This window comes from Helianthus annuus, chromosome 3, assembly GCF_002127325.2.
Source record: "Helianthus annuus cultivar XRQ/B chromosome 3, HanXRQr2.0-SUNRISE, whole genome shotgun sequence".
NCBI classification, from domain to species: domain Eukaryota; kingdom Viridiplantae; phylum Streptophyta; class Magnoliopsida; order Asterales; family Asteraceae; genus Helianthus; species Helianthus annuus.
The window spans coordinates 39,952,792-39,972,747 of record NC_035435.2 but is presented as its reverse complement, the minus strand read 5'-3'; the positions used below and the strand labels follow the sequence as shown (position 1 = coordinate 39,972,747).

Below are 19,956 nucleotides of genomic sequence, written 5' to 3'. Positions count from 1 at the left end.
ATCTAATGCCAACCCCATCAGGATACTGTCGACAACCGACACGGAATACGCCAGCAGAAAGTTGGTATTACTATTACCAGGAACGTATTGACCAGTATAATAAGATCGTTGATGAATACAGGACCAGGGCATACGTGGATTTAGGTTGCCTATGAATTTAAAATGTTATTTCATGTTTTGACAATTTGTAATGATGAACATACACGTTATATAAATGTTTTGGCAACTTGTTAAAATTGAACTTGAAAAAATGTTTAAAACGAATCAACGTTAACACATACCGACTGTATCTTCGTCACTTCCGCATATAGCAATTTAAGAAAAATGAAAAATACTCAATTGTATACGGGTCGTATACGTGCAATGTTGTAGATATCGGTTTTAGGCGGCGCCTAGGTGGCGATTAGTCGCTCATCGGAGGTCTGCCGCCCAGATTTTCCAAAATCGGTCTAATTGGGCGGTAAAAGTCAACATCGGTCAAAAGTCGGGAAAATCGGTGGAAATCGGCTGAAAATCGGACCTAGTCGGTCAAAATTAGGTCAAAACTGGTAGTAATTTAATCAGAATGGTTCAAGATTAGACCAAATCTGTAACACCCCAACCCGGGGCAGGTCGAAGCGTCACTATTACGAATATCATAATCAAAACACATCCACTTAATATAAGATAGGATTCAAGGTGACATACACGTCTCAACATACCCTAAGTCTTAAGTTCATTTAAAAGTACATGATTTAACAAAATAAAGAGTCTTTAGATACTCTTGAACATCCATTAACCTCTCATTTTTGATTCCCCATATTATCCCTGATTACCTGTAAACAAGACAAGAAAAACACAACAAAGAAAACTACGGCTGAGCCAAAGAATTGCTCAGTAACGGAAAGAACAATAGTACAAGTAAGGATGGATGAAAAGAAAGAAACACGAAACGATATTGAAATAACGAATCCAATACGGGTACAGAAATTAGCTGAAGTAGATGTTGAACCAAACCAGAAACATACGTCTAAAGTATAATTGGTACTATAGCGGACGTATCATATCATATCACAAACGTATCAGACGCATATACTTATTAGGTGACCTTGAATGTCACAACAATAAATCATGTAATAAGGAAGCACCCAGAGCCAAATACAAACTGGTACACAGCTAGCTAGTCATGTAATTCGGAACTAAGATCGATCTATACGCCTCTAGGGGCCAAGGTGCTACACGAGCACAAGTTAGAGACGCCGTGACTTTTATTACGCACTGTCATGATAAGTGCCATGCCGTTGACGCCTAAACGGCAAGCCAAACGCTCGGGTGATAGAGTACAAAACTAAGGCCATGCAAATAGCTTACAACCAACTGATATAATACTAATAGGAACATGCGACCATGAGTACAAGTCTAAGGTATGGCATGTTACATCACACTAATAATCATACAAACAATACCATACTGATTCAGATAACACATCACATATCAAACGGTTAACGGAAACACACAATAATCCGTACTGCAAAGTGACGGATATGATAAAAATACTACGATGTCAGAAATAGGAATCCGTACCTTGTCTTAGCAAGCAAAGCACAAATCCAAATCGAGTCATCCTCAATAATTATGCCAACCTAAATCCCGTTCTACGAGATTAGTTTTGTTTTAATTTATTTATTTATTTAAATTAAGAGATCTTTCGTTGGATTTCCCGACCATCGCGAACAAACTTTCCCGACATAATTTATTAACATACGCTTTCGGTTCATACTCACCACAACTTGTTTAATCAACTTAACATATAAAATAATTTATAATTTATCTACTCATTTAAACTTGCACTATAATTTACGTAGGTCTTTTAAAAAAAAAGAAATTGTAAAAAATATAATTTTCTACCTTTCTTAACGTACTTGCAAATTTACAAATCGTATATGTGTTTAGAATACTTGTCATACAAATTTATATCTTATTTAGTAAAAATATAATCTTTATAAAATTTTGAGATATACATATGATAACTAAACAAATTCAGCATAATTTTTAATTTTCTTTTATAAACAGATTGTTTGTCTAAGTGATGTGTTATATATAAACGAATTTTTCAATTCTAATTTTTAAGTATTAGATGTTCACTTGCAAAAATGTTTGACACTACATGAGTATATTTGACTCAGATCATTATATAACCAAAATTTCAATGCATGTTAACATTTAGATTATTGACATTTAACTGATTTATAAATTAATAATACTAAAGTTTTAATACATTACATCATACACATATAGATCCACACATATTACTGACACACACATTCTAACACATGCATGCACACAACATCACATACATTACTAACTCTTTTCAAAAACACACTACATCGATATGCACATACATACATAAATCAAACACACACACGCAACACAAACCAACTTTCAGACTCACACACACACAAACGCACACTTACACACTCGACACATAACAAACACCTACCTACACAACTAGCACTCGCTCGTACATACAAATACACGGTTGATGACACCCTCTCCGATCAATTATCACACACACAATACACATTTTCGATTTCGTGCGTCGCCGAATATTTAATCAAACATAAACAAACTCCAACCCTCGATCGCCGGAGACAACCCACCCTTAACTCAAATCGGAAATCTCTAACTAAAACATATTAATAACAAAGGTAGTATGTTCGTTTACCTCATAGATCGAAACAACGAGCGTTGTGATGCCGGAAGACGTAAGTCGCTACGGTGGTCCGTATGGCGGTTCAAAGTGGCGGTATTGGTGTGTGTGTGTGACGGTTGAAGACATGGCAGCGTTCAAGCCCCGTCGAGCCCTCAGTGGTATAGGGTGGCGCAATCAAGTCGGTTTGCGGCGGACTCGAAACATGGTTGGCGATGTGTGGTCTAGGTAGGTTCACGGTGGTGGTTTGGTTTTATGCGAGATAGAGGAGGAAGAAGGCTGATGTGTATGTATGTATATGTGATATGTATCTCTTAGAGTTGGTTTATAAAATAAGATAAACTCAGGCATAGTCATGATGTTTTTGGATAAAGTCAAACAAGGAAAGTGTTATGGGTAAGTTGCAGGGAAAAACATGCTAAGCATATATGGTGTATTATTAAATTCTCATGCCTTAATTTCTTGCGTAAAGGAGAAGAAAAGTATGGGAGTCACACCAAAATTTCAAGCATAATTATTACACTTGTTAACTTAGCTAGTTTCTTTTTAACTAGGTAAATATTTCAATTTCCAACACTTACACGTATATATTAGTTAGACAAGATTATATATTGTTAGATGAAGTAGTCCCATACAAAGCACATATAACTTATCAAATTTTAGAATACACTATATATACATTTAGCCAGACTATATATATATATATATATATGCACACACATTAACTTAATTTTTTTAATATATATATCAGAGCAACTCACCTTAACTTATTTTAAATGTCAAGTTTAAATTATATACTAAATCTCAATGCAAAATTTTAACTTTTATAACGATTTAGGAAATTTTCAAGCGATACAATTATTCCCCTCTAAAAAAATTTCGTCCTCGAAATTGGTAGATGCTGATAACCGAAACCGACACAATTTAGATCACATATAAACATAAGCAAAACATTACACATTAGCGAAAACACTGAGTTACAAAAATAGCAGGTAAACGGGGACTGAAACAAATCTAAAGTCGTACATGATCAAAACATATCGAAGTTTGGGATACTAAGATGAAAACAAATTTGGATAATGAGAACGGATCGTGTCTTCTAATTCCCATGTAGCTTCACGTTCTGAATGGTTCTTCCAAAGGACTTTAACAAAAGGAATAGTCTTCCTACGCATAATTCGTTCTTGGCGGTCAATAATAGCTTCGGGTTCCTCCTCAAAAGATAAGTCCTCATGAATAAGATGATAAGGACAATTCGCAACGTGTAACGGATGGTAATTATATCCCCTAAGGAGGGATATATGAAAGACATTATGCACGTGCGATAGTTGAGGTGGCAATGCCAAACGGTAAGAAACTTCACCGACTCTTTCAAGAATCTCGAATGGACCGATGAATCTAGGGCTAAGCTTTCCCTTAATTCCAAAACGACGAACGCCTTTGCAAGGCGAAACTCGTAAAAAAACACGCTCAACAACATTAAATTCCAAAGCTCGACGATGTCGGTTTGCATAGCTTTTCTGTCGACTCTGCGCTTCCTTCAACTTTTCCCTAGCGATAGCAACTCTCTCATTGGTAATTTGCACTAGTTCGGGTCCTTCAATGATTTTCTCACCAACTTCCTCCCAACAGATAGGTGCTCTACACTTTCATCCGTAAAGAAGTTCGAACGGTGCCATACCAATGCTAGCTTGCCAGCTATTATTGTAGGCAAACTCGACAAGGTAAAGATATTCATTCCAATTTCTTGTCCACTCTAGAGCACATGCTCGAAGCATATCCTCAAGTGTCTGAATAGTGCGCTCTGACTGACCGTCTGTCTGAGGATGAAATACCGTGCTGAATCTCAATTTGGTGCCCCAAGCGACTTGAAATCCCTTCCAAAAGCGTGAAGTGAACCGCGGGTCTCGATCAGGCATAATAGAGACTGGGTACCATGAAGTCTAATGATTTCTTGAGTGAAGACCTCAGATAATCTACTAACTGAGAATCCCTACTGAATCGGAAAAAAGTGAGCTGACTTTGACAACCGGTCAACTACAACCCAGATAGCGTCATTCTTCTTGAACGTCCTCGGTAAACCAGTTACAAATCCATTGAAATGTCATCCCACTTCCATATCGGAATATCTAGTGGTTGAAGCAAACCACCGGCTCTCTGATGTTCTGCCTTCACTTGTTGACAAGTAAGACATCTGCTAACATATCTGGCTACATCTTCTTTCATAGCGTTCCACCAAAAGTGCTGACGAAGATCTCGATACATCTTTGTAGATCCAGGGTGGATAGAGAATGGTGAACTATGAGCTTCAGCTAACAATGATTCACGTAGGGTGGAATCATTAGGAACACATAACCGTTTTCCACACCAAACTACTCTATTTTCATCAATTCGAAATTCTGATTACATACCAACCTCCAAATTTTGTATAATAGCCCAAAGTCCTCCATCATCTTGTTGAGCATTCTTGATGCGCGAGATTAAGTCGGGCGCAATCTGAAATCTGGCTAGATAACCGTCAGTGTCACCAAGATGGATACCAATACCGAGTTTTTCAAGATCAGTTAGAATATGAGGTTGCAATCGGAAAGATGAAATTGTCCCAAAGTTCTTTCGGCTAAGAGCATCGGCCACAACATTGGCCTTTCCCGGATGATACTGGATGTTTGCATCATAATCTTTTAAAAGCTCTAACCAACGTCGCTGTCTCATGTTCAACTCCTTTTGTGTAAAGATGTACTTCAAGCTCTTGTAATCAGTGAAAATATCACAAGTCTCTCCGTACAAATAATGTCGCCAAATCTTTAGAGCAAAGATAACGGCGGAAAGCTCAAGGTTATGCGTCGGATAATTAACCTCATAGGGCTTCAACTAGCGTGAGGCATAAGCAATGACCTTATTATGTTGCATCAAAACACATCCGAGTCCCTTCTTCGAAGCATCGCTATAAATCTGATATCCACCTGTACCTGATGGAAGTGTGAGAATCGGGGCAGACACCAACCTTTTCTTCAACTAATGAAAACTTTTCTCTCTATCATCATTCCAAGCGTACTTAACCCCTTTTCTTAGAAGTTGGGTTAGAGGTAAGACGATGGTTGAAAATCCTTCCACAAATCTGCGATAATATCCAGCGAGGCCAAGAAAATTGCAAACCTTGGTGACTGAGGTAGGTGTAGGCCATTGTTGGGATCTGAGGCTGTCATGACTGTGCTTGTTTGTAAGAATTTGACAAATCAATGAATATAAAACAATGTAAAGTGTAGCAGAAATGGAAGCAAACTTTGTAAACACAATCATAGAAGAGAATAGTTTGATAAACACATGCTTTCTCATTAAGTTGAATGATTACAATGAAAATCAAAAAATTAACAAGCATGCTTACATATCTAAACTCCCCCTCAGCCTGATACTTCAAGGTTGGTTGCACAAGATGAAAGGATTGGACTAAAGAAGAAGAATCCTCTCAGTCAATCAAATGTAACAATACAGAGCACTGTTACATTTATAGACAGTCCAAACCACTGAAGCATCTCAGCTGACGTCACCATGAAAGTGACATCTAACAACCTAACAAACTATATCTACTGATCTATACAACTACTGCTTTGCTAACTACTGATATTGCATAATATTACATAAGATGAATAAAACTGCTGCTGCATCATTCCACTGCTGTGAACCCAGCAGTACATGTCATGATCAGTAGTGCTTGACTCAAGGCAACAGATTTAACAGCAGGGCTTTTAGTCTTCATCAGTCCTTGAGTAGAACAACAGTTGTTGGTAAGCAGATGTTTATAGAGGCAGTACTTTGGAGCATATCAGATGTTTGAGCCACTTTCAAGGGGAAAGCAAAGTGTAAACTGCTGCTTATTGGAGTCCATTGTTGTGATCCGGTTTTGGCTTTCATTATCTGTTCCTCTGGTAGGGTTCAATCCCAACAATCTCCCCTGGAACAGATAATGCCAAAACCCTTCATTATTCTAGACCTTTATTCCTCATCAGAAGTTCCTTAGCTTGTTCTTTAAATTCTTCTTCAAAATTCTTGGAACTTAGGTCATCTTCATCCCTACACAGTGTAAGTTCAAGGAGATCCTGCAAATCTTCAACATTAAGGCCTAGTGCATCTTTCCTTGATATGTACTTCACTTCACCATTGGATCTGACCAAAGTCAATACGTGGGTCTTTTGATCAGACATCCACTTTAGTATTTTTAATCCTAATGGGTTTCTTGGGAGAGATTTATTCTTTGATGAGTTTGGAGATGTTGGCCTTGTGAAAACTTGCAGACTTTCAGACGTTCTTTTGAAGGCCATCTCAATGACTTTGTTAGCTGCAGCTATGTCTTCTGCAGTCTCTTTTTCGATCAGCTCTTGCCTATCAAAGTCTGTCATGCTTGTCGAAGTTTTTGGTGATGCAGGCTTGGTTAATACCTTCTTAAAAAGGTTCTGAAGCTTTGTTGAGTTCACTTCTTTTAGTCCCATTTTCATGATGGCATCATTGAAGTACTCAGCTTCCTTTTCTTTGACCTCTTCTTCAGACAGTTGTTTTCCTTCTTCTTGGTTTGTCACAAGAGTAGGATTATCTGCTGATTTGAACAGTGTTTTGAGGCTTTCAATCTGCTGTTCAAGCTTCATCATTTGTTCACGTTTCTTTGAAGCGCCTGAAACAGTTATCTTTCTTTTCTTCAGCCTTTCATAGGCTTCATCAATCTGCTGTTTTGACCATTTTGATATGGCTTCGGCAGTATCCATTTTTGCATCCACCAGCTCCTTTTTCTTTCTTTTGTACTCAGCAGTTAGGTCAGCAATGAGCTTTTTGTATTTGCTCCAGTTTGGAGCATTCTTCTTCTTTGTAGGATCATTCTTGATTCTCTCAGTCCTATCAGCCTCATGCTTTAGAGCGACTATTGGCCATTCTTCAAACTGTTTTTCTTCAGCAGGATAGAATTTTTCTTTCATGATGTAGGCTAGATATTGTTTTCTTAACTTTTTTCGTTGTTTAGCCTTTTCTTTGTTCAGTTCTTGTGCAAACTCTTCTATCTGCTTTACTTTTGTGAGGAAGAATTCCAGTTTTTCAGCAATGGCCTCATCACTTAGACCTTCACTTTCAACTTTAGCTCTTATCTTAGCTTGTCTTGCCTTGAGCTTGAGATAATCATCCATATCCTCTGGTGACATAAAGCCTATAAGTGAGGGGAATCTTCTTTTTGAAGGATCTTCCTCAGTATTGAATTGCCTCATCTCATTTTTGATAGATTCTAGTTCCAGTGGATATTTTACAGCATTAGGATCATACATGTTCTCATCGGCAGAGATTGGCTTTCTTTTTCTAGTGAAGAGCTTTGGTTGTGATGTAGGAAAGGTGAGAGCGGTGGTGGATGGTTGACTAATAGCTGTTGAAACAACTGGTGCCTCAACCGCTGTTGTCATTACAGCTACTGATGTATCAGCAGATGTCTTCTGCTTTTGAGTAGGGGTTGTGATGGCAGTTTTTTGAGTGATGATGAATGTCTGACTAACAGTAGTTGGAACAACTGGTGTTTCAACTACTGTTTCCATTACAATAGATGTTATAACATCTGTCGTCTTCTGCTTTTTGGCAGGAGGTGATGATGGGTTGGCTGTTTTTGATGGTGATGGTGGTTTTGGTGCTGTAGACACAGATGGTGGTGGACCAGTAGTTGTGGTGGTGTGTGGTGTGTGTTGATACTGCAGTTTTGGTTTGACTATTTTCTGACTCAACATACATACCATCATCAATTCCCTTTTTCTTCCACTTGATCTTCTCCCCCTTTTTGGCATTATCTGGGAAGGGTTCAATCATGAAAAGAACAGTGGAGGGAACGTTTCCAGAGGCACTTTGAATGTGAGCTTTTATAGCTTTAATATCTGCCTGAGTATCCTTGAATCTTGATTCCACCATATTTGTCAGCTTTTTAACATGTATGGCATGCTGCTAATCTGCCATCTGTTTTTGTCGTTCCAGCAGTGGTTGGAATAAGTTCCATAACTCATTTGCGGTAGTTAAAACAAACTCACTGGTGGTTCTCAGTGGTGCTATTGAAGAAATTGCCTTCAAGGGAGTCTTATGAATGTAACCACTGTCCAAATGCAAACAAGTGGGTTCAACATTTGTAGTGGCTGCTCCACTTGAACTACTGACAGAAATTACTTGTAATTCCTCAGTTGTTGCTGGGATAACAGAGATATCAACATCAAACCCAGTCACTTGTGGGAGTATACTCTCAGTGATAGGTGTTTGAGAGGAACTGGTTTGTGTCTGAGTAATACCAACTGTATGCAACAAAGGTATCATTGATTGTGGTAATATGGAGGGTGAGGGTGAAGGAGTTGAAAGAGACATGTCCTTGGGATTAGGACTGTGGAAGATGGATCCGAGTGGGTCCAGAGCTTCATATTGTGGGGTCCCTATGTGTACAACCTGATCCTTTTGTGAGGATGCAGGAGGAGTTTTAGGCAAGGGTTGAGATCTTTCTTCCATCTGCTATGAGGAAGTAGCAGTAGTGGTTATTGGTGACTTTTGTGCTGTCACTGGCATTGACTCTGGGATCTCATCTTCCAGAGGTGCCTTTGTCTTGGGTTTGGTGGGCTTTCTGGATATTTTCTTTTTGTTCTTTTTAGTGGTGGCAGGTGTGGGTTTCAAAACAGTGGGTGTGCTGCTTTGATCACCTGGAGCAGTGGGCTCAGCAGCAGATACCTGAGGAGCAGTTTCATCTGTTAATTCTGCTCAGGCACCTCTGCTTTTGTTTTTATTGGTGCCAACATTCTAGAGAATGTTTCAGGTGTTAAACAGTTTATTTTAAAAGAAGCACCTTGTTTGGGCAAGTCTGCATCTTTCTCTACAAATTTTTGTTCAAAATAGTAGCTTAAAAATCTTGGAAAGAGCAGAAATGCCTTATTATCAACGTTTTTACCAAATCATCAAATATTTCCTGGGAGTAATTAAAGTTTTCATTGTTTAAAATTGCATACCCCAGGCATTGAATTTTTGTTGGTATTTCATTAAAAGACGTTGTTTTATTAGAAACACACATTAACAGTGTGTGAAATAAAAATCTGGGTGCAGAAGGGAAATAACCCTTTTGTAAGGTATCCCTTTTTGGTTGCTCTGCATAACCCCCGTTCATGAAATCCTTTTTCAACTCGGTTTTAGAAAATGAGGTTTTACCTTTCAAGTCATCGAGTTTGAAGACTTCAGAAATAGATTGTGGAGAGATTTGAGTCTTCTTACCCTGTATCGAGGAGTTGATGGTTGTGACGATGTCTCCTTATTTTTCAAGGGTGGCATTTTTCCAGAACTCTCTCTGGGTTTGAAGATAGATGGGAACGTCTGCCGTTAACAAAGTTTTATACTTTGATGCAGACAAGGTGTCAATGATGGTGTCAAAGGTGTTGTCGGTTGTGGGTTTTGTGAGTATACCAACATAATTGTGAGGGGCTTTGTAACGGATTTCTGTAGTTTCAGCGGCCATTTGAGTGGCGTCTGTTTGAGTGGAAGAAGAGGATGGTTTTGATTTTGTCTTTGATTTTGATTTCGTCATTTTTGATGAAGAATATCGAAGAAAGTTTTGTGAAGAAGAGTGGGAAACTGCTTTGAGAAGAGAACTTTTGGAATTCAATTCGACAGTGTGAGCCCCTGTTTGGGTTTAATCAGGGTTTTATTTCAGGGAAAAAAATGAATGCTGATGTGGCAGCGGTTATAATGATCTGATGGCTAAACGCTGACCACGTGCCAACCCCTGATGAAATGGTAAATAATGGAGGACAGTTGTTTTGACAGCCACTGATGGATTGAGCATTAGTAATTACAACGGTAACAAAATGAGGTAGTGGATGATATTTACTATCAGTGGATAGTATATCAGTGGATAGAACAATGATTTTGAACATCAGTGTTTTTCAAGAGTTATAAGGAGCAGGGGTTGACTTTCAGCAGTGGACAGACTTTTACAGAGCAGATGTTGAGGCACAACAGCATTTAAGGTACAACAGTGGTTGAAAGCAATAATGAGGATCACTAATATAACAACTGTTTGTGCAGCAGTGTTTTGACTTTTGACAAATAATTTTAGCATCTGCTTGTTCAGATGTAGGATTTGATTTTGGCTTGTTAAAGCATAATATCTTGTCTAACATCTGTCGAGCACCAGAAATGCTATTCTTAACAAAATACATTTGAGATGTATATTATCAAGATTAAATTGTCAGCAGTTATCTTTAGAAATTTTTTTTGTTCAGAGTTTTGCCACATGTTCATTTTTCCTGACAGTGGTTTAGCATCCCAGATGATGAAGACTTTTCTACTACGGCAGCTCATTTGTGTCTAATTATTTGGACTAGAACATGAGTGTTTCCGTAGTTCATGATCAATTTACAATCAACTTTGGTCTATGATAAACTAACTTGAGCTTGATATGACCGTGACATGTGTATCATTTCCTTTTGATCAGCTTTATGGATAGTAATTTCACACAAAAATAAGGAAATTACATCCTGACCGGCGAGAAAACTTTTACTTTCAAAAATGAGTAAAAGTTCAAAATATTATAAAAAAGATGAAACCATATATCCGGTTTTATTTGAGAAAAACACCTTTTAAAAAAATAGTTAAAGGATGTTTTGAAAATAACATCAAAAGGATCTGACAGCTTTTCAAGAAGTTCATGATCATATCATTCTCAAGCTATCATTGTTTAGAATCATTTTCTTCACAATTGATTGTAAATTCTTCTTTTAAGATCAATCACTGAGATGCCATGGTTACATGAACAATTTCTGTATTGATGAATGCACATAGTTGCATGATGACCATTGTTTACCCAAATTTAACCTCATAAGTGTTTTATGCATATACTCTTTCCTTTTGGCTTCAAAAGTTTTGAGATAGCCACACTTTGAGTTTTGTTCATTTTCTTCTTCCCTTTTTACCCTTCCCATTCACAAATACAGAAATACTCACTGGTAGATTTTTATTTTGAGGAAGCTTAGTCCAGAATCATTTTGAAGTAATGTTTTGAGAGATCTGGCCACATTTGTACATGTTTTATTACCAAATCTCACATCACGTATGATTTGGACTGTTCTGACACCATATTTTCTTAATGTGTTTTGACAAGGTTGATTTGGTCCTTTTGAGGATTCTCAACCTGCCTTTTAGCACATAAGAAATTTTGACTAAAGTTTTATTTCCCTCTTTCTTATGTTAGCAAAACACTAGTATTTATATGAACATAGGTTTTGCTAATCTGAGGTACATACTTTAGTATAAAATATGATGAAATCATCACAAACTCCATAACAACCATTGAAGTCAATTTTGAATGAAGATGGACATACCATAGTAACCAGATAAGTTTCCAGATCTGGACACTATGAATGATTTGTGCATGACATCACTTGTTGACTGAAATTTGTGAATCTTATGACATCTTGGTTGTTTTACAGAGAATCAGATTCATCATTTTGAACATGATTTCACTTGCTCTGTTTTTCAACTAAATACAATGAACCTTAGTATCAATGAATTTTGAGCTGAACTGTTATGTCAAATTGATTGTTATATCGAATTTGACTGTCCAGGCTCTGATACCAATTGTTAGGATCTGAGGCTGTCATGATTGTGCTTGTTTGTAAGAATTTGACAAATCAATGAATATAAAACAATGTAAAGTGCAGTGGAAATGGAAGCAAACTTTGTAAACACAATCAAAGAAGAGAATAGTTTGATAAACACATGCTTTCTCATTAAGTTGAATGATTACAATGAAAATCAAAAGATTAACAAGCATGCTTACATATCTAAACTCCCCCTCAGCCTGATACTTCAAGGTTGGTTGCACAAGATGAAAGGATTGGACTAAAGAAGAAGAATGCTCTCAGTCAATCAAATGTAACAGTAATGAGTACTGTTACATTTATAGACAGTCCAAACCACTGAAGCATCTCAGCTGACGTCACCATGAAAGTGACATCTAACAACCTAACAAACTCTATCTACTGATCTATACAACTACTGCTTTGCTAACTACTGATATTGCATAATATTACATAAGATGAATAAAACTGTTGCTGCATCATTCCACTGCTGTGAACCCATCAGTACTTGTCATGATCAGCAGTGCTTGACTCAAGGCAGCAGATTGAACAGCAGGGCTTTTAGTCTTCATCAGTCCTTGAGTAGAACAGCAGTTGTAGGTAAGCAGATGTTTATAGAGGCAGTACTTTGGAGCATATCAGATGTTTGAGCCACTTTCAAGGGGAAAGCAAAGTGTAAACTGCTGCTTATTTTGAGTCCACTGTTGTGATCCGGTTTTGGCTTTCATTATCTGTTCCTCTGGTAGGGTTCAACCCCAACAGCCATTTAGTGATTGCTTCCACCTTAGCAGGATCCATTGAAATACCTTCAGTGGAAACCACATGACCAAGGAAAGCTACTTGGTCTAACCAGAACTCGCACTTCGAAAATTTTGCATAAAGCTTCTTCTGTCGCAAAATTTCAAGTACGATACAAATATGGTACTCATGTTCTTCCTTGCTCTTAGAATAGACCAAAATATCGTCGATGAAGACTATGATGAACTTATCGAGAAACTCATGAAAGACTCGATTCATTAGGTCCATGAAAACAGCTGGAGCATTGGTTAACCCGAATGGCATAACCAAAAACTCATAATGACCATACCGAGTGCGGAAAGCTAATATAGGAATGTCTGAATCTTTGATCTTCAGCTGGTGATACCTAGACCTTAGATCGATCTTAGAAAAACATTTAGCACCCTGAAGTTGATCAAACAGATCATCGATGCGAGGTAGCGGATATCGATTCCGAATGGTGATTTTGTTCAACTCTCGATAGTCAATATAAAGTCTCATAGAACCATCCTTCTTTTTCACGAACAAGACCGGTGCGCCCTAAGGCGAGACACTTGGTCTAATAAAACCAAGTTCCAACAACTCTTGCAACTGCTCCTTGAGCTCTAGAGGCGCCATGCGGTACAATGCTTTAGAAATCGACTCGGCACCAGGAATCAGATCAATAGTGAACTCCACTTCGCGATCTGGTGGGAGTCCAGGAAGCTCTTCAGGAAATACATCCGGAAACTGACGGACAATTGGATAATCAGAGATGTTGGGCTCATTCGATGACGTAGCTTTTATCGAAGCAAGGAATGCTACACACCCGTGTGAAAGAAACTTTTGGGCCTTAAATGCAGAGATTATTTTCAATGGCTTACGAGGTTGAGTCCCTTGATAAATGAATTCAGGACGCTGAGGATTTCCAAAAAGAAAGCGGCGAGTCTGACATTCAATCGAGACGTTATGCCAAGAGAGCCAGTCCATGCCAAGAATAACATCGAAGTCATTCATCTGAATGGGATACAAATTTGCGGGACGAATAATGGACGCGATTTGGATCGGACAATCTCGATAAACATGAGAGATGATAGTAGAATTTCTTAAGGGAGTAGATATCACTAAAGGGTATTCTAAAGTAGTAGGCATAGTCATCAAGTGCTTAGCAAATAAGAGAGATACCACAGAATGTGTTACACCAGTATCAAACAAGGCATAGATATCACGTTCACCAATGCGTAAATAACCGGAAACCGTACCTAGGGCATTTGCTGCGTCATCAGCTGTCAGCGCGAACACACGTCCTCCCACAGTAGGTCTAGCATTACCCCCGGTATTGGCTTTAGGGGCAAGCTGAGGGCAAGCTTTAATCATGTGTCCCGCATCTCCACATTTAAAACAAAGGCCTTCAGCTCGACGACAAATACCTTTGTGAGGTTTCCCGCAAGTGGCACAAGGAGGATCACGATTCGGTTGTTGTGCTCTAATGGAGGCCTGATTTTGTTGTGCCTGGTTCTGCGCGGGCCTATGATTTTGATTTCGATTTCCTCCATTTCGTGACTGATTGTTGAAATTCTTATCAGGACGATGTTTACGGTCTCGGGGTGCCAAGGACTGATCGTTTCCAGCACGAAAAGAAGAGTGATCCTGATTATTTTCCCTTGGGCGTTTGAGGTTATCATCAAACGCCTTCTGACGATGCTTCATATCATTATCCAAGTTCTTAACCGCGTCAACAATCTCATTAATGTCATTGAAACAAAGATTCAGGATAAACTTCCTATCCCGGTCACATATAGCCCAATTGAAAGTGTTCGTCCGCTGCTCTATCGTGCCAGCGGCAGGGCCTAGAAAACTAACCAAGCGACAGAAACGGTTCTTAAATTCCATGATAGGCTCATCATTTCTCTGCATGATGGATGAATATTCTCTTAGATATTCACTACGATCAGCATCAGTGAAATACTGCTGATAGAACAATGAGCGAAACTCATCCCATGAGAGTGTAGCTGCGTAATTGTTTCCTCCACGAGAACTTTTCAAAATCTTCTACCACCTATGAGCATCTTCCTCCAATTTATAAGTAGCAAGCCTAACTTTGAACACATCATCAATGCCCAATACTTCAAACAATTTCTCGATATGAGCGATCCAGTTTTCCGCCTCAGTTGGTGTAGTAGCAGTACTAAATGATTTTGGCTTTTGTTTTTGGAAGTGTGCAAGCCATTGATGGATGCTAACAGGAGGGTTAACATTATTTCCGGGAGGTGGCATGTCGTGGTTACCTCCTGGTGGTGGTCCATTGTGGTTACCTCGTGGTGGTGGTCTGTTATGATTACCTCCATGATTCATTTGTTGTAACTGCTGTAATAAGTTAGGAACTAAACCCGCAATAGCTGTATTGATGGCGTTAGCAACAAGAGCCTCAAGAGGAGTGTCTTCTGAGGTATTAGTCCCACTACGACGAGTGTTCACACGTCTTTTAGGAGCCATCTGAAAACACGACTTTCGAATGAGCATTGAGATTTTACATTAAGCGCAAAATGGCTAAGAGGAATCCTAACCCGTCGTCTACCCATTACCTCACGTGTTTTGTTATTAAGGTTTAAGTTATCTACAGGAAAGAGACTTGGCTCTGATACCATAACTGTAACACCCCAACCCGGGGCAGGTCGGAGCGTCACTATTACGAATATCATAACCAAAACACATCCACTTAATATAAGATAGGATTCAAGGTAACATACACGTCTCAACATACCCTAAGTCTTAAGTTCATTTAAAAGTACATGATTTAACAAAATAAAGAGTCTTTAGATACTCTTGAACATCCATTAACCTCTCATTTCTGATTCCCCATATTATCCCTGATTACCTGTAAACAAGACAAGAAAAACACAACAAAGAAAACTACAGCTGAGCCAAAGAATTGCTCAGTAACGGAAAGAACAATAGTACAAGTAAGGATGGACGAAAAGAAAGAAACACGAAATGATATTGAAATAACGAATCCAATACGGGTACAGAAATTAACTAAAGTAGATGTTGAACCAAACCAGAAACATACGTCTAAAGTATAATTGGCACTATAGCGGACGGATAATATCATATCACAAACGTATCAGACGCATATACTTATTAGGTGACCTTGAATGTCACAAAAATAAATCATGTAATAAGGAAGCACCCAGAGCCAAATACAAACTGGTACACTGCTAGCTAGTCCATGCACCTATGAGATGGTAAGTGTGGCGTTCACTCATTATTCCATCTCCACACAACAAACTCAAACTCGGAACTAAGATCGATCTATACGCCTCTAGGGGCCAAGGTGCTACACGAGCACAAGCTAGAAACGCCGTGACTTTTATTACGCACTGTCACGATAAGTGCCATGCCGTTGACGCCCAAACGGCAAGCCAGACGCTCGGGTGACAGAGTACAAAACTAAGGCCATGCAAATAGCTTACAACCAACTGATATAATACTAATAGGAACATGCGACCATGAGTACAAGTCTAAGGTATGGCATGTTACATCACACTAATAATCATACAAACAATACCATATTGATTCAGATAACACATCACATATCAAACGGTTAACGGAAACACACAATAATCCGTACTGGAAAGTGACGGATATGATAAAAATACTACGATGTTAGAAATAGGAATCTGCACCTTGTCTTAGCAAGCAAAGCACAAATCCAAATCGAGTTGTCCTCAATAATTATGCCAACCTAAATCCCGTTCTACCAGATTAGTTTTGTTTTAATTTATTTATTTATTTAAATTAAGAGATCTTTCGTTGGATTTCCCAACGATTGCGAACAAACTTTCCCGACATAATTTATTAACATACGCTTTCGGTTCATACTCACCACAACTTGTTTAATGAACTTAACATATAAAATAATTTATAATTTATCTACTCATTTAAACTTGCACTATAATTTACGTAGGTCTTTTAAAAAAAGAAATTGTAAAAATATAATTTTCTACCTTTCTTAACGTCCTTGCAAATTTAAAAATCGTATATGTGTTTAGAATACTTGTCATACAAATTTGTATCTTATTTAGTAAAAATATAATCTTTATAAAATTTTGAGATATACATATGATAACTAAACAAATTCAACATAATTTTTAATTTTATTTTATAAACAAATTGTTTGTCTAAGTGATGTGTTATATATAAACGAATTTTTCAATTCTACTTTTTAAGTATGAGATGTTCACTTGCAAAAATGTTTGACACTACATGAGTATATTTGACTCAGATCATTATATAACCAAAATTTCAATGCATGTTAACATTTAGATTATTGACATTTAAATGATTTATAAATTAATAATACTAAAGTTTTAATACATTACATCATACACATATAGATCCACACATATTACTGACACACACATTCTAACACATGCATGCACACAACATCACATACATTACTAACTCTTTTCAAAAACACACTACATCGATATGCACATACATACATAAATCAAACACACACACGCAACACAAACCAACTTTCAGACTCACACACCCAGAAACGCACACACTTACACACTCGACACATAACAAACACCTACCTACACAACTAGCACTCACTCGTACATACAAATACACGGTTGATGACACCCTCTCTGATCAATTATCACACACACAATACACATTTTCGATTTCGTGCGTCGCCGGATATTTAATCAAACATAAACAAACTCCAACCCTCGATCGCCGGAGACAACCCGCCCTTAACTCAAATCGGAAATCTCTAACTAAAACATATTAATAACAAAGGTAGTATGTTCGTTTACCTCATAGATCGAAACAACGAGCGTTGTGATGCGGAAGACGTAAGTCGCTATGGTGGTCCGTATGGCGGTTCAAAGTGGCGGTATTGGTGTGTGTGTGTGTGACGGTTGAAGACACGGCATCGTTCAAGCCCCGTCGAGCCCTCAGTGGTATAGGGTGGCGCAATCAAGTCGGTTTGCGGCGGACTCGAAACATGGTTGGCGATGTGTGGTCTAGGTAGGTTCACGGTGGTGGTTCGGTTTTATGCGAGATAGAGGAGGAAGAAGGTTGATGTGTATGTATGTATATGTTATATGTATCTCTTAGAGTTGGTTTATAAAATAAGATAAACTCAGGCATAGTCATGATGTTTTTGGATAAAGTCAAACAAGGAAAGTGTGATGGGTAAGTTGCAGGGAAAAACATGCTAAGCATGTATGGTGTATTATTAAATTCTCATGCCATAATTTCTTGCATCAAGGAGAAGAAAAGTATGGGAGTCACACCAAAATTTCAAGCATAATTACTATACTTGTTAACTTAGCTAGTTTCTTTTTAACTAGGTAAATATTTCAATTTCCAACACATACACATATATATTAGTTAGACAAGATTATATATTGTTAGATGAAGTAGTCCCATACAAAGCACATATAACTTAACAAATTTTAGAATACACTATATACATTTAGCCAGACTGTATATATATATATATGCACACACATTAACTTAATTTTTTTTAATATATATATCAGACCAACTCACCTTAACTTATTTTAAATGTCAAGTTTAAATTATATACTAAATCTCAATGCAAAATTTTAACTTTTATAACGATTTAGGAAATTTTCAAGCGCTACAATTCTTCCCCTCTAAAAAAATTTCGTCCTCGAAATTGGTAGATGTTGATAACCGATACGGACACAATTTAGATCACATATAAGCATAAGCGAAACATTACACATTAGCGAAAACATTGAGTTACAAAAAGAGTAGGTAAACGAGGACTGAAACAAATCTAAAGTCGTACATGATCAAAACATATCGAACTTCGGGATACTAAGATGAAAACAAATTTGGATAATGAGAACGGATCATGTCTTCTAATTCCCATGTAGCTTCACGTTCTAAATGGTTCTTCCAAAGGACTTTAACAAAAGGAATAGTCTTCCTACGCATAATTCGTTCTTGGCGGTCAATAATAGCTTCGGGTTCCTCCTCAAAAGATAAGTCCTCATGAATAAGATGATAAGGATAATTCACAACGTGTAACGGATGGTAATTATATCCCCTAAGGAGGGATATATGAAAGACATTATGCACGTGTGATAGTTGAGGTGGCAATTCCAAACGGTAAGAAACTTCACCGACTCTTTCAAGAATCTCGAATGGACCGATGAATCTAGGGCTAAGCTTTCCCTTAATTCCAAAACGACGTACGCCTTGGTAAGGCGAAACTCGTAAGAAAACACGCTCACCAACATTAAATTCCAAAGTCGTACCAGAATTCGAACCAAAATCGGGCCAGTTTCGAGTCAAAAATGAGTCTCCATTGTGCGAAATCAACATCAGCCAAGCGAGGGAAGAGATTCCTGATATGTTGCTGTATGAATGAAGGAGAATTTTGGAGTTCTGATGAATGAAGGACAGAGGAGACGGCGTATGAAGAACGATGGTGGGATTAGGGTTAATAAGGTTTGGGGGTTTTAATATTTAACCCCCTCTCTATTTTCACTAGTTTACACTTGGTCCCTAAACTTTCAATTTTGTAGATAAAAAGTATAAAATCAATGTTTTTTATATATAAATTTATAAAATTATAGATAAAAACTCAATCCGATTAATCCCGATTAATCCCTATTAATCCCGATTAATCCCTAGGCGGTACCCCACCGCCTGACTAGCGCCTAGCGCCTTCTACAACATTGTATACGTGTATACGCCTCGTATACAAGATGAAAACAAGGATCGTATATGAAGTATACGACTGAATTAAAAAATAATAAATGATTGTATACAGGTCGTATACATGTATACGGCCCGTATACATAAAAAAAGGTCGTATAATATTTTATACGACCTCATTTC

The 19,956-nt window shown here is 37.9% G+C and overlaps 2 protein-coding genes and 1 long non-coding RNA gene across 4 annotated transcripts; all 3 read right to left on the bottom strand.

Moving 5' to 3' along the window:
• Positions 1-635: 635 nt before the first annotated feature.
• On the bottom strand, positions 636-3,006 carry LOC110927741. 2 transcript variants are annotated; one of them, XR_002585859.2, is made up of 3 exons: positions 2,705-3,006; positions 1,564-1,622; positions 636-815 (listed from the first exon to the last, which is right to left on the bottom strand). It is a non-coding gene; the product is annotated as an uncharacterized LOC110927741 (long non-coding RNA). The 2 variants fall into 2 exon arrangements; XR_002585860.2 differs by lacking the exon at positions 1,564-1,622 and having other exon boundaries at positions 2,705-3,004.
• A 10,620-nt stretch (positions 3,007-13,626) lies between these two features.
• Positions 13,627-18,187, bottom strand: LOC118490392. Its single transcript, XM_035988005.1, has 3 exons — positions 17,892-18,187; positions 16,752-16,810; positions 13,627-15,943 (listed from the first exon to the last, which is right to left on the bottom strand). Exon 3 carries the CDS (start codon positions 14,980-14,982, stop codon positions 13,627-13,629), a length of 1,356 nt encoding a protein of 451 aa, XP_035843898.1. The 5' UTR covers positions 14,983-15,943; positions 16,752-16,810; positions 17,892-18,187.
• A 740-nt stretch (positions 18,188-18,927) lies between these two features.
• On the bottom strand, positions 18,928-19,437 carry LOC110931574. Its single transcript, XM_022174959.1, has one exon. The coding sequence runs from the start codon at positions 19,435-19,437 to the stop codon at positions 18,928-18,930; it is 510 nt and encodes a 169-aa protein (XP_022030651.1).
• Positions 19,438-19,956: the final 519 nt, after the last annotated feature.

Coding starts and splice junctions, on each gene's coding strand:
- LOC110931574 (XM_022174959.1), bottom strand. CDS start 19,437: ATGTTGATTTCGCACAATGGAGACTCATTTTTGACTCGAAACTGGCCC.
- LOC118490392 (XM_035988005.1), bottom strand. CDS start 14,982: ATGCAGAGAAATGATGAGCCTATCATGGAATTTAAGAACCGTTTCTGT.